Here is a 14941-nt window from a genome sequence, read left to right as displayed (position 1 = left end):
AATTTTGGAATTTTTCACCAAGAAATTATGCAAGTATCGACAAAAATTTGCACCTAACATAAAGTAGAATATGTCATGAAAAAACTATCTTGTAATCAATTTTATAAGTAAAAGCATCTCAGAGTTATTAATACATAAAGTGAGAGGTCAATTTGGAAAAAAAAAATAATTCTCCCGTCCTTAGGGTCATAATGGGCTCTGCCCCAAGGGGTTAAAGGAACCTGTCATCACTTCCATGCTTCCTGAACCAGGAGTAATCTAGGTGGTCCCTGGTGTTTCTCCCTGCCCCTCTAGTCTTTATTGAGAGATCTCTTTCCATACCCAAACAGAGGAGATCAATTAAGGCTGGTGGGGTGGGGAGACAAAGGACTGCCCCAATGACCTGCGGTCAAGGCAGCATGAAAAATAATGACTGGTTTCTTTTAAGTACACAGTGAGGGGAAGGTTTCTTCTAGGGATGTCCCGATACCGATACTGGTATCGGGGCCGATACTAGCCATTTGCATGGTATCAGGGACTCGTTTAATGTCCTTTAATACCATGCCCAATACCTGCTGCTGCTCTGCTGACCCATACTCCTGTCCTCCCGTCCGCATCATAGTGTTCCATGGATGAGCATGTGACACACACGTCACCCCGTCTCCTCCCCTGCGCCCAGCGTAACGCTACGGAGGAAGCGGAGTGACGTATATAGGTCACATGCTCCTCCATAGGACGCCATGATGCGGACCGGAGGACGGAAGAACGGGGCAGTGGAGCGGCAGCACCCAACAGAGGAGGTGAGCTGCCTGCAAGGAGGGGGGGCTGCTACTAATGTCTACAGGGGGGCTGCTGCTGTCTAAACGGGGGGGGGGGGGGGGGGGTCCCTGCTGCTGGCTAAAGGGGGGGTCCCTGCTGCTGGCTAAAGGGGGGGTCCTGCAACTTTCTAAAGGGGGGGGTCCTGCTGCTGTCTAAACGGGGAGGAGGGTCCCTGCTGCTGTCTAAACGGGGAGGGGGGGTCCCTGCTGCTTTCTAATGGGGGGGGTCCTGCTGCTTTCTAAAGGGGGGGGGTCCTGCTGCTGTCTAAAAGGGGGGCAGCTACTAATGGCTGCAAGGGGATACTATCTACTATTAAAGACAATCTTGATCTATAGGTAGATGCAGGTGACCAGGTTTCTACCGCTGCTCACCATGTGATCATCAGTCTCGCCACCAATGCAAATTCCCTGTTCTGTCCAATGGAGAAGAGAGAAATCTTGGCTCATATTACAGCAGCCGCCACCATTGTACACAACAAGGAACCCACATATACGGTAAGCAGCGTCAGAAACCGGGTCACCCTGGTGTCAGATTCCCTTTAAAATAATACTTGGTATCGGCGAGTACTAGAATTAAAGTCTCGGTACTCGTACTCGGTATTAAAAAAATGGTATCGAGACATCCCTAGTTTCTTCTGTAGCTAGAAACCTTAAAATTCTTCCATAAAGCTGCATTAAAAAGGTTGGAAAATTATACTTACATTAAAACAAACACCAGATAGTTGGCAAACGGTGGGATAGAAATGATCATCACCGGGGCAGCTTTGATGATATCTCTTCTGAACTAAGAGAGACAGAAAGGCTATATGGGGAAAACATACAAAAGCTGTATGCATGAAGCAAAAAAACTGATAAAACACACACCTTAGTTACTCTTCCTTTCAGTTTTTACTCAGTTTTGAGTGTACAGAGTGGAGAGCACAAGTCTTTAACCCCTTAAGGACTCAGCCCATTTGGACCTTAAGGACTAAGACAATTTTATTTTTACGTTTTCGTTTTTTCCTCCTCCCCTTCAAAAAATTATAACTCTTTTATGTTTTTATCCACAGACTAGTATGAGGGCTTATTTTTTGCGCGACCAGTTGTCCGTTGTAATGCCATCACTCACTTTACCATAAAATGTATAGCGCAACCCAAAAAATACTATTTGTGTGGGGAAATTAAAAAGAAAACCGTAATTTTGCAAATTTAGCAAATTTTGGAAGGTTTCGTTTTCACGCTGTACAATTTACGGTAAAAATGACGTGTGTTTTTTATTCTCCGGGTCCATACGATTAAAATGATACCCATGATTATACACTTTTCTATTACTGTTGCGCTTAAAAAAAATAAAAATAAAAAATAGCAAACTTTTTAACCAAATTAGTACGTTTAAAATCCCCCTATTTTGAAGACCTATAACTTTTTCATTTTTCCGTATAAGCGGTGGTATGAGGGCTCATTTTTTGGGCCGTGATCTGTACTTTTTATTAATACCATATTTGCTTATAAAAAACTTTTATTACATTTTTTTATTAATTTTTTCGAGAATAAAATGTTATAAAAAAGCAGCCATTTTGGACTTTTTTTTTTACGTTCAAGCCGTTCACCATACCGGATCATTTACATTTTATTTTAATAGTTCGGATATTTATGCACGCGGCGATACCAAATATGTATATAAAATTATGATTTTTTTCATTTTAATTTTTTACACTTTTTGGGGGTAAAATAGGGATAAATGGGACAATTTACGTTTTTTTACTTTTATTTTTACACTCTTATAGTCCCCATAGGGGACTATTTATAGCAACCATTCGATTGCTAATGCTGTTCAGTGCTATGTATAGGACACAGCACTGATCAGGGTTATCGGTCATCTTCTGCTCTGGTCTGCGGGAAGGCAGATCAGAATAGAAGACTCCCGGAAGACAGCGGAGGCAGGTGAGGGGACCTCCGTCTGCCGTGCAGGATGATCGGATCTCCGCGGCAGAGCTGCGGTTGATCCGATCATCCTGTTAAGTGACCGCGATATGCTGCAGATGCCGTGATCCGTATTGATCACAGCATCTGAGGGGTTAATGGTGGACATCCGCAGGATCGCGGGTGTCCGCCATTACCGGCAGGTCCCTGGCTGCGATCCACAGCCAGGACCTGCCACGCATGATGCCGGCATCGCTTCGATGCCCGCGGTTATGCTCAGGACGTTAATGTACATCCTGGTGCGTTAAGTACCACATCACCAGGATGTACATTTACGTCCTGCGTCGTTAAGGGGTTAAACAATGTTTTTTGCAATGAAAATATAATGTATATTTGACAGCTCATTTACCATAAGGCAATACATTAAATAAGAAGATGTGCACAGAAAGAGATGCAATGTGCAGTCATTGCACTGAATCTTTAGGGACAAAATTCACATGTATAGTTAAGGTAGCAGCCATAGAAATGCCATGGTAAGAATTTAAAGGATTAATTATTTTTTTTTTTTTATCAACTGGTGCCAGAAAGTTAAACAGATTTGTAAATTACTACCATTAAAAAATCTTAACCCTTTCAGTACTTATTAGCTGCTGAATACTACAGAGGAAATGGTTTTCTTTTTGGAACACAGAGCTCTCTGCTGACATCATGAGCACAGTGCTCTCTGCTGACATCTCTGTCCATTTTAAGAACTGTCCAGAATAGGAGAAAGTCCCCATAGCAAACATATGCTGCTCAGATCAGTTCCTAAAATGGACAGAGATGTCAGCAGAGAGCACTGTGCTTGTGATGTCAGCAGAGAGCTCTGTGTTCCAAAAAGAAAATAATTTCCTCTGTAGTATACAGACCCTAAAAAGTACTGGAAAGATAAAGATTTTTTTTAATAGAAGTAATTTACAAATCTGTTTAACTTTCTGGAACCAGTTGATTAAAAAAAAATGTTTTAACCCGTTATCGCCCGTTAATAATGGCTGTTATTTTGTGACGGGCAAATGAACGGGAGAAATAGTGCATGCACTAATTCTCCCGTCAAAAAATAAGGCCGTTATTAATAACGGGCGATAACGGGTTAAAACGGCTATTAGAAACATCCCATAGACCAGCGGTACTCAACTGGCAGACCGCGGTCCAGATCCGGACCGAGGCCGCCAGTCATCCGGACCTCCGGCCGGTCCAGGGAACCGGCCAGATGTGGCAGCCGCTGTTCTGGCATTCATATGTATCGGAGTCTTCAAGATACCGATACAAAGGAATAGCTGAACGCTGCCGGAGCGAGGGAACACTGTGCTCCCTGCCCAGCCAGCGCTTCTCCTATGATGCAGGCGTTAGGGTTAGAAAGTGATGATGGGGCATAAATGTGAAAATAGGAATGATAAAGGGGTCTTGGCGGGTGTAAGGGCAGAAGGGGATGAAGGGGGTTAGAGGGGGACATAAAAGTGAAAATAATGATGCATAGGGTCTTGGGTGGGGGGTGTTAGGGCAGAAAATATAAAAGAAGAATGATGCTGAGGTATTGGTGGGTGGGAGTGTTAGGACAGAAGGGAACAGAGGGGTTGGGGGATGTAAAGGATGATTCAGGGGTCAGAGGAGTCTGGATGAGGACTTAGGGGTCAGGGGGGCATCTATAGTGGGTGGGGGGGGGGGGAGGGGTCTGGAAGAGGACCTAGGGGTCTGGGGGGACTTAAGGCCCATCCACATTGAGGACAATCCTCTGGTGGAAATCTGCTTGCAGCAGAGTCCTAATGTTTTCAGTGGTTTTCTGCTGCTCTGTGTATACTGTGGAATCGCCACAGTGGAATTCCCCCAGCAGAATGGACGTAAAGCCCAAGAACAAACATGTTCCTTCTTTGGGTGAACGTCCATTCTGCTGGGGGAATTTCACCAGACAGCATTGTCATCTATAGAGATGGCGCACATTCATGCAGTCCTACCGCCAATGGCTTTAGCAGTGCCTGCAGCAAGCAAACATTCTGCCAACTAAATGTCCACAGTGTGGAGAAGCCCTTAGGGGTCTGCAGGAGGAGGAGAAAATGGGTCTGGGGGAGTACAGGGTTGGGATTCTGACAAACAGTTTGGCAGTATTATTTTAGGGGTCATGGTGTCTGGCATAATAATGATTATTGTTGTCATACAGAGAGGATGAGGATCTGCTAACAAAGTAGCAAATAATGTGCAGGTGTCAGACTCTGCAGAGAAGATGGAGCTGAAAGAAGACAAGGACCAGATGAAGAAGAAAAAGTAAAGACAACAGAGAAGACGTCTCCTGTGAGTCATTATACAATTGTGTATTCTCCTGACTGTCCCATCAGAGCTGGAGTCCCTTGTAATTTCTGCAGTGATGACGGGTGACACTGTACCCCAATCTGTGTTACAAAACTACAACTCCCATAATGCCTGAAGCTTTGCAGGCATGATGGGAGTTGTAGCTTTGCAACAGCGGGAGAGCCACTTAAACCGAGGTGATTTTAGAGTATGCAGCCTATATTAATTTTAAGGGCTTCTGCGACACCCACCGTAAAAAAAAAAAAAAATGGTCTGCATAGTCTAATAAGTGGGGGCCTATTTTTGCTCTCAGTCCGACCCTGGAAGTAAGTGTATTACAGGAATTTCCCAACCTTTATCTCTACAGTTGTTTCAAAACTACAGCTCCCATCATGCTCTTCTGTCTGCATGGTGGAAGTTGTAGTTTTGCTACAGCTGGAGAGTTCATATGGGAGGGGGGAACCTTATTCATTGTTTTAAAGGGACACAGAGGTAAAATTTGCTTCAGGGCAAGTGGCAATATAATATTTGGGGGCCCAGCATGTGGTAGTTTTATACTCAGGGGCACAGTGTGAGGCAGCATTATACTCAGTGGCACGGTGTGTGGCAGTATTATACTCAGGGGCACGGTGTGTGGCAGTATTATACTCAGGGGCACAGTGTGTGGCAGTATTATACTCAGGGGCACAATGTGTGGCAGTATTATACTCAGGGGCGCGGTGTGTGGCAGTATTATACTCAGGGGCGCGGTGTGTGGCAGTATTATACTCAGGGGCACAGTGTGTGGCAGTATTATACTCAGGGGCGCGGTGTGTGGCAGTATTATACTCAGAGGCACAGTGTGTGGCAGTATTATACTCAGGGACACGGTGTGTGGCAGTATTATACTCAGGGACAGGTGTGTGGGAGTATTATACTCAGGGACAGGTGTGTGGGAGTATTATACTCAGGGACAGGTGTGTGGGAGTATTATACTCAGGGACAGGTGTATGGCAGTATTATACTCAGGGGCACGGTGTGGGGCAGTATTATATCAGGGGCACAGTGATTGACAGCATTCTATTTATGTATACAGCATGTGGCAGTATTATATTCAGGGGCACAATGTGTGGCAATATTATACCAGGGGCACAGCATGTGGCAGTATTATATTCAGGGGCACAATGTGTGGCAATATTATACCAGGGGCACAGTGTGTGGCAGTTGGGGAACGGTTATGACTTATTAAGTACTAATTATGTTCTACAACAGGCAGCGCCAATTTCTGGCGTGGAACTGTGGCCACTACGGTAGGTGTGAACCAGGTCTTAGGGTTTAGCTCGAACCTTCACCGGATGGCAGACCTGGAAAAGCGGACCCTCAATAAAAATAGTTGAGTACCCCTGCCATAGACTATAATGGGATTTTCTAATGGCCGTTGGTGATTTTGTACCGGCCGTATAGCTGCCGATTTCCAGGCTTTTTATAACGGGCATTCATAACGGAAGTAATTTTATAATGTGAAAGCAGCTTAAGATGAAGACGATGATCATACTATGTAAATACTGCCTTGGGTCGCCAGTCAAATTATTTTGACAAGAAGGCCTCCTACATAAATATGCCTATATTCAGTCTGCGCACCTGTCTTAATTTTTCCATTTCCCTATAAGGCAGTTGGTGAAACTGTATCCCTTGGCTTCTCATCTTTCTTCGTATCCTGTGTACTTCCTTTCCTTCAATCAACAGCATCCGGAGTCCTGGAACATGTAGATAGAAGTCAGTGATTCTTTATATCATTTCTATATATATATTTCTCTTACATGTACTAAAATAAGACAAAAAAGGAACTCCGATTGAAATTACTAAATACATCTAAGGTCAGCCACAGACCTCATTCACACATATCAGTATTTATCATTTAAAATGATAGTTTTAGAGACAATAGCTATTAAATAGTATTAATTATTAATAGTTGTAAATTACACAAAATAACCTGACACATTGTGGCCAGTTAAATCCTATGCGTGTAGCCCACTTAATACTGCAGGTCAGAATATACACGCCTCTTAACACATTTGATGCATCCACACCAGCTACAGTCATGGTCGTAAATGTTGGCATCCCTGAAATTTGTGAAGTATTTCTCACAGAAAAGGATTGCAGTAATACATGTTTTGCTATAAACATGTTTATTCCCTTTGTGTGTATTGGAACTAAACCAAAAAAGGGAGGAAAAAAAGCAAACTGGACATAAAGTCACACCAAACGCCAAAAATGGGATGGACAGAATTATTGTCACCCTTAACTTAATATTTGGTTGCCCACCCTTTGGGAAAAATAACTGAAATCAGTCGCTTCCTATAACCATCGATAAGCTTCTTACACCTCTCAGCCGGAATGTTGGACCACTCTTCCTTTGCAAACTGCTTCAGGTCTCTCTTATTGGAAGGCGCCTTTTCCCAACAGCAATTTTAACATCTCTCCATAGATGTTCAATGGGATTTAGATCTGGACTCATTGCTGGCCACTTTAGAACTCTCCAGCACTTTGTTGCCATCCATTTCTGGGGGCTTTTTGACGTATGTTTGGGGTCATTGTCCTGCTGGAAGACCCAAGATCTCGGATGCAAACCCAGCTTTCTGACACTGGGCTGTACAGTGCGACCCAAAATCCATTGGTAATCCTCAGATTTCATGATGTCTTGCACACATTCAAGGCACCCAGGCAGCAAAACAACCCCAAAATATAATTGAACATCCACCATATTTCACTATAGGTACTGTGTTCTTTTCTTTGTAGGCCTCATTCCGTTTTCAGTAAACAGTAGAATGATGTGCTTTACCAAAAAGCTCTATCTTGGTCTTATCTGTCCACGTTTTCCCAGAAGGATTTTGGCTTACTCAAGTTAATTTTGGCAAAATGTAGTCTTTTTTTATGTCTCTGTGTCAGCAGTGGGGTCCTCCTGGGTCTCCTGCCATAGCGTTTCATTTCATTTAAATGTCGACGAATAGTTTGCGCTGACACTGATGCTCCCTGAGCCTGCAGCTTGAATATCTTTGGAACTTGTTTGGGGCTGCTTATCCACCATCTGGACTATTCTGCGTTGACACCTTTCATCAATTTTTCTCTTCCGTCCACACCCAGGGAGATTAGCTACAGTGCAATGGGTTGCAAACTTCTTGATAATGTTGTGCACTGTGGACAAAATCTAGGTCTCTGGAGATTGACTTATGACCTTGATTCTCTTACCAGGAGGCTTAATGTTAGCAATACAGTTCCGAGATTGTTGATATTTTTCCACAATTTTGGTTCTCAAGTCCTCAGACAGTTCTCTTCTCCTCTTTCTGTTGTCCATGCTTAGTGTGGCACACACAGACACACAATGCAAAGACTAAGTGAACTTCTCTCCTTTTTATCTGCTTTCAGGTGTGATTTTTATATTGCCCACACCTGTTACTTGCCCCAGGTGAGTTTAAAGGAGCATCACATGCTTGAAACAATCATACTTTTCCACAATTTTGAAAGGGTGCCAATCATTTTGTCCAGTCCATTTCTTGGAGTTTGGTGTGACATTATGTCCAATTAGCTTTTTCCCATCAGTTCCAATATACACAAAGGGAATAAACGTGTATAGCAAAACATGTGTTATTGCAATCCTTTTCTGTGATATACTTCATTCTCTAGAAAAATTTCAGGGGTGCCAACATTTACGTTACGGCCATGACTGTATTGCCTGGTTGTACGTCATGTGTATTTCCCCCACATTTACCAAGAGGTGCATGTTCTTCATAAACAGCAAAGTAGCTGTGGTTCAGGCTGGTGTGAGGTTTTGCAAAAATTTGATTGTTTCTACAAAAACATTTTTTGCAATAATTTTTTAAAATTGCAGTTTAGAAATCCCAGACCACTGCAAAAAGCTAACCATGCCATACTACAAAAGTTGTCTTCTTCAAAGTTTTGTGTCTTTTCCCCCTCAATATGTTTATGTTACCACTAATGACAAATACAGGTTGGTTATAACCACATATGGGAGACCACAAGAAACGTAATGCCTTTTTTAGTCAGATTTCACTCACAATTAAATATATATATTTTTTAATAACTACATTGTACATAAAAAAGATCACAATAAAAACTAAATATTCTGTGTCATGACGTCTGTTGAGATAAAAGATAGGGTGAATAAGTGATCCTACAAAAAACAAATCACACAGGAAAACCAAGTCCAACAATGCACAGCAAAGCAATTACATGGTTACCAAGAACAAAAGACCTCAAAGGGGAGACAAAGGTAACATAAGCATCAAATTGAAAATTAAACAATGGATAGTGTAGGAGAAAGTGTGTGTGATAACATGGGGGAGGGGTGTAAAAATAGTAAGACAGCGTGAAGATGGGAAAAGAGGAAAACAATGCAAGACAGGAAGATGGCAAAAAGAGCCCAGTTCACAATACTGTAGTGGTAGATAAGGCATAGAAATTAATTATATTACAATGTACTAGTGGAATGATCCAAGGTAGAGGTAGCTGGCGAACCAATCCGCTGACCCCAAATCTTATGAAACTTGGGTTCCAAGCCTCTATTTGTAAATTAACTCTTTGATGGGTAGAGATAAATTGATAGCATGCATCCTATTACAAAAAATAGGCTTCCATATAGCAAAGTACTGGAAGGCAGGAAGTTTAAAAGCTTGAAATAACACTTCATTTAGGAATGTTCTGTCACCCATCTACTATGCATCTTCTTATCAACAAAGAGAAGACACATTCTGGGGTCATAATCAACAGGAGTTCCAATGACTTGTACCCCATAACCACTAACTATTGTTAAAGCAAATGGGAGAACGTCCCAGATTGTGATAAATATTTTTGACAAACATAACAACGCCTCCGTGCAATATAGTGCAGAGCAGCTAATTCAGGAGAGTCTTTACCTGGGCAGCGGAAGCCATTTCACACTTTCATCAGGCCCCTGGTGAAGACTCTCCTGAATTAGCTGCTCTGCACTTTACTACACAGAGGTGTTGTGTTATGTGTGTGCTTCACTTTAATAAAAGCATCATCTCAGAAGAAATTGGAGGGTGAGTGCGTTCTTTCATTCATTTGCTTCAGTGTATGCACATTTTACATGGAACTGTACACCTTTGAGCTGCACCGCCGGATCAGTGTTTATGCCAACCCTCCCTCCTGTGTTTGATAGAGTTACTGGCTTCAACTAGATAGTGTTTGCTATATGTAAACCAAGTTCCTTTTACCGCCCGTTTGCCTGGGCGTATGTTATGTACTTTTTCCACATTTATCAAAAAGGTGCAAGTTCTTCATACATAGCAAAGTAGCTTAGATGTAGACAAGTGTGGTCCAGGCTGGCATAAGGGTTTGCACAAAAATTTGCAACATTTTACTAGGAATAAATGAGTAGAAAAACAATAATAAATTCTTCTAAACGTGTTTAAAATAAGCTGCAGATTTGCTACAGATAACCTGCAACCACGCAGTATGTGAACATGCCCTGCTGATTCTTCTCTTTCCAAGCTGCTTTATTTCCATAATATGTTGCCTAACCAGACCGACTGCTCGTCCACATGCCTGTTCGAATTCCGCAGCTACTGCCGGATCAGCCAGAAGTCACTTTCTCTATGCACCTCTAGGAGACTCCCAATGAGCATCTCACAGCAATGTATAGAAAAAGTGACATCCAGTCCCTAGAGCAGTAGCTGCCGGATTTAGACAGTCACAGCACCAGTCATGTGGGTACACAGAGGGACTGGACCAGAACTGTATTGCTAACATTAAACCTCCTGGTAAGAGAATCAGCACGGTTGTTTAACTATAGCATGTTACGAGCAGGCAGTAAACAAATATTTTTTTCTTGGACTGCAATGTCTCTTATGTTTGGGTAGTGATTCTACAATACTTCAACAACTGCTCTTATACAGGCCATGCTTACCTCTCATAAAAGTGGAATACAGAATAAAAAAGTTAGGAAACTTTCTTTCCAGAAAATGTTCATATCTTGAATTGAGATGTTTAGCCTTTGTAGTGATCAGAGATAGCGCACTTTGTGGCTTTTGGTTGGTTGATAAGTGGCACGGCTGGTACCTGGGGAGAAAACAGCATAGACCTGCGATTGATAAGCGTATATTGTAAATTCTCTTGTCCAAGTTTACACTGAATTTATTAATACTTGACAATAAGAACATTTGTGAAAAATTAGGGATGTCCTGATACCATTTTTTTAAGACCAAGTACCGATACTTTAATTCTAGTGCTCGCCGATACCAATTACGAGTACTTATATTTTAAAGGGAATCTGACACCAAGGTGACGCGGTTTCTGGCGCTGCTTACCGTGCTGATGTGTGGGTTCCTTGTTGTGTACAATGGAGGCGGCTGCTGTAGTATGAGCCAAGATTTCTCTCTTCTCCATTGGACAGAACAGGGAATTTGCATTGGCAGCGAGACCAATGTCTGGGGAGCGATTGCGCTGATGTTCACATGGTGAGCAGCGGTAGAAACCGGGTCACCTGCACATCTACATATAAATTCAAGTTAGTGCAGGTGACTCTACTGTAAGATTGCCTTTAATAGTCTGCAACTATTATTGGCCGAGTTTGCGTCCTCTAAAGTATCCGCCATCCATCCCAGTTTTGCGCACAGCAGGTGGGTCCCCCGTCGGCAATCTTACTTTGTGTTCCGGAGACAGGTGCCGAAGCCTGCTCCCCTTGTTGCATATTCATTTTTTGCTTCTCCACGTCCTAATGACGTGGAGTTATCTGCTCCCCTAAGCGCTGCGCTCTGTCTTCCGAACGCATGCGCTTTTTTTTTTTTTTACCTTGCTCTCCGTCCTGATGTCGGGAGAGCTATGCGTCCTCAGAACCGCTCTGTGCCGAAAAACAGCGAATGAGCTCAGAAGACAGAGCGCAGCGCTTAGGGGAGCAGATAACTCCAAGTCATTAGGACGTGGAGAAGCAAAAAATGAATATGCAACAAGGGGAGCAGGCTTCGGGCACCTGTCTCCGGAACACAAAGTAAGATTGCCGACGGGGGACCCACCTGCTGTGCACAAAACTGGGATGGATGGCGGATACTTTAGAGGACGCAACCTCGGCCAAAACAAAACTTTACTAAGTGAGCACGTTACAGACTCCTGTTCACCCACACTATAACCTAATGTATTGGGTTTAGTGTGGGTGAACTTGCTGAACGTTCTCCTTTAAACAAGTCCCCGATACTATGCAAATGCCGGGTATCGGCCCCGATACTGATACTAGTATCAGTATCAGGACATCCCTATGAAAAAGTCGCACATTTCAAGGAGCTCTGTCGCAGAAACCGCTTATGAAAAAAATAAAATTGATTAAAGTAAATAGGAGTTGTTCAACGCATCATCCGGCTCGAGCGCTGTGACGGTCCGGGCCTAAGAAGCATTGATCAGAGCAACGCGCCAGAGGAACGGGACGCTGATATCTCTGCAACGGGGGAACGTTGGAAGGGGAGTTAAAGTGTTTGTTTTTTTTTAAGCCCTGGCACAGGAGGAGTGAAAATATTTTTGCTGCATATATCTACTTTAATCAGATGAGAAAAAAAAAAAAACAAGATCAGGGAGCCGCATAGTGAAGAGTTAACAGGGGGAAAATAGAGGGGACCTGAAGGGTTAACAGAGGGTTAGGCTACAGTCACACAACCATTATGACAAGGCCGTCAGGGGAGCCGATAAGAATAGCGGGAAGAAAAAAAAGGCAGTCTTTTTCTCCCGCTATTCCCGTCAAAAACCAACAGCGCCTGACAGCTCCCATAATAGTAAAAGGGAGCTCTCGGGACCCGTTGTTCCCTGTCACGAGAACGGCCTTTAAAGTCACACAACAAAAAAAGAAGAGAGACTTCTACGGCCATTCGTGACAGGGAGCAACGGCAGTGTGAAATGGCCTAAGAGTGAAAGGACAGCTCCTGAAGGATTAACAGGGGAGAAAAGAGAGGGGACAGCACCTGAGAGGTTAAAAGTTTTTGCTAATGACAGGTACACTTTAACCTATGAGCTTCGCCTAGGACACAAGGAGCAGTTCACAGACCTTAGTGTTGGCCGTCCTCTCTGCATTAGGAAGAACGGTCACTGCACAGGATGGAGAACAGAGCATTTGGCCGGACACAGGGCTCCCACGATGTCAGGACCGGAGGCGCTGAGGACAAGGTGCACTCCAGGCCAGCAGCATCTTCAAAAAGGCCCCAAGGGGAAGGGCAGACTGAGAGACTAAAAGGCAGGGACTGCAGTAACAATAGTAGGAACACTATGTTACTAGGCCACGCCCCTAACAACCAATGAATCGATAATAGAAATCGTCTACAACAATTTCCATAATTGATTTTTATTGATAATATCAATTATTTATAACTGCCATACTAAGGGCAGAGAAAGGCATCAACAACCAGCAGAGGATAAAACTAAAATGGACTCTTACAGCGCAACACAAGGCACCGTGAGAGGCAGATGCCACACACCCAGTCACGGCGTACGCACACACCAATATCACCCAGTCACAGTGTACACACACACCGATATCACCCAGTCACAGTGTACACACACACCGATATCACCCAGTCACAGTGTACACACACACCGATATCACCCAGTCACAGTGTACACACACACCGATATCACCCAGTCACAGTGTACACACACACCGATATCACCCAGTCACAGTGTACACACACACCGATATCACCCAGTCACAGTGTACACACACACCGATATCACCCAGTCACAGTGTACACACACACCGATATCACCCAGTCACAGTGTACACACACACCGATATCACCCAGTCACAGTGTACACACACACCGATATCACCCAGTCACAGTGTACACACACACCGATATCACCCAGTCACAGTGTACACACACACCAATATCACCCAATCACAGTGTACACACACACCGATATCACCCAGTCACAGTGTACACACACACCAATATCACCCAATCACAGTGTACACACACCGATATCACCCAGTCACAGTGTACACACACACCGATATCACCCAGTCACAGTGTACACACACACCAATATCACCCAATCACAGTGTACACACACACACACACAGATATCACCCAGTCACAGTGTACACACACACACACACAGATATCACCCAGTCACGGCATACGCACACACCGATATCACCCAATCACAGTGTACACACAACGATATCACCCAGTCACAGTGTACACACACCGATATCACCCAGTCACAGTGTACACACAATGATATCACCCAGTCACAGTGTACACACAACAATATTACCCAGTCACAGTGTACACACACACACACACACACACATCACCCAGTTACAGTGTACACACACACACACAGATATCACCCAGTCACAGTGTACACACACACACAGATATCACCCAGTCACAATGTACACACACACACCGATATCACCCAGTCACAATGTACACACACACACCGATATCACCCAGTCACAATGTACACACACACACACATATCACCCAGTCAGTGTACACACACACCGATATCACCCAGTCAGTGTACACACACACCGATATCACCCAGTCACAATGTACACACACACCGATATCACCCAGTCACAATGTACACACACACACACCGATATCACCCAGTCAGTGTACACACACACCGATATCACCCAGTCAGTGTACACACACACCGATATCACCCAGTCACAATGTACACACACACAGATATCACCCAGTCACAGTGTACACACACACACACACCGATATCACCCAGTCACAATGTACACACACACACACACCGATATCACCCAGTCACAGTGTACACACACACCGATATCACCCAGTCACAGTGTACACACACACCGATATCACCCAGTCACAGTATACACACACACCGATATCACCCAGTCACAGTGTACACACACACCGATATCACCCAGTCAC

General features: G+C 43.8%; 1 protein-coding gene across 7 annotated transcripts in view; it reads right to left on the bottom strand.

Annotated features, from left to right (window-relative positions):
* LETMD1 (LETM1 domain containing 1) overlaps nt 1-14941 on the bottom strand; it is a 116200-nt gene that overhangs the window by 33182 nt on the left and 68077 nt on the right. For 5 of the 7 annotated variants that reach the window (XM_056562643.1, XM_056562639.1, XM_056562638.1 and 2 more), the window contains 3 exons: nt 10948-11099; nt 6642-6757; nt 1499-1581 (listed from right to left, as the gene is read on the bottom strand). In XM_056562643.1, the coding sequence (XP_056418618.1) occupies nt 1499-1581; nt 6642-6757; nt 10948-10954 (206 nt within the window). In that variant the 5' untranslated portion in view covers nt 10955-11099. Of the gene's footprint in view, nt 1-1498; nt 1582-6641; nt 6758-10947; nt 11122-13068; nt 13210-14941 lie in introns of all 7 variants that reach the window. The other 2 variants (XM_056562641.1, XM_056562644.1) reach the window with 2 other exon arrangements.

The sequence above is a fragment of the Hyla sarda genome, chromosome 2, assembly GCF_029499605.1.
Source record: "Hyla sarda isolate aHylSar1 chromosome 2, aHylSar1.hap1, whole genome shotgun sequence".
NCBI lineage: Eukaryota > Metazoa > Chordata > Amphibia > Anura > Hylidae > Hyla > Hyla sarda.
Note: the sequence above shows the minus strand (reverse complement) of the source record. Positions and strands in the feature narration are given on the sequence as shown.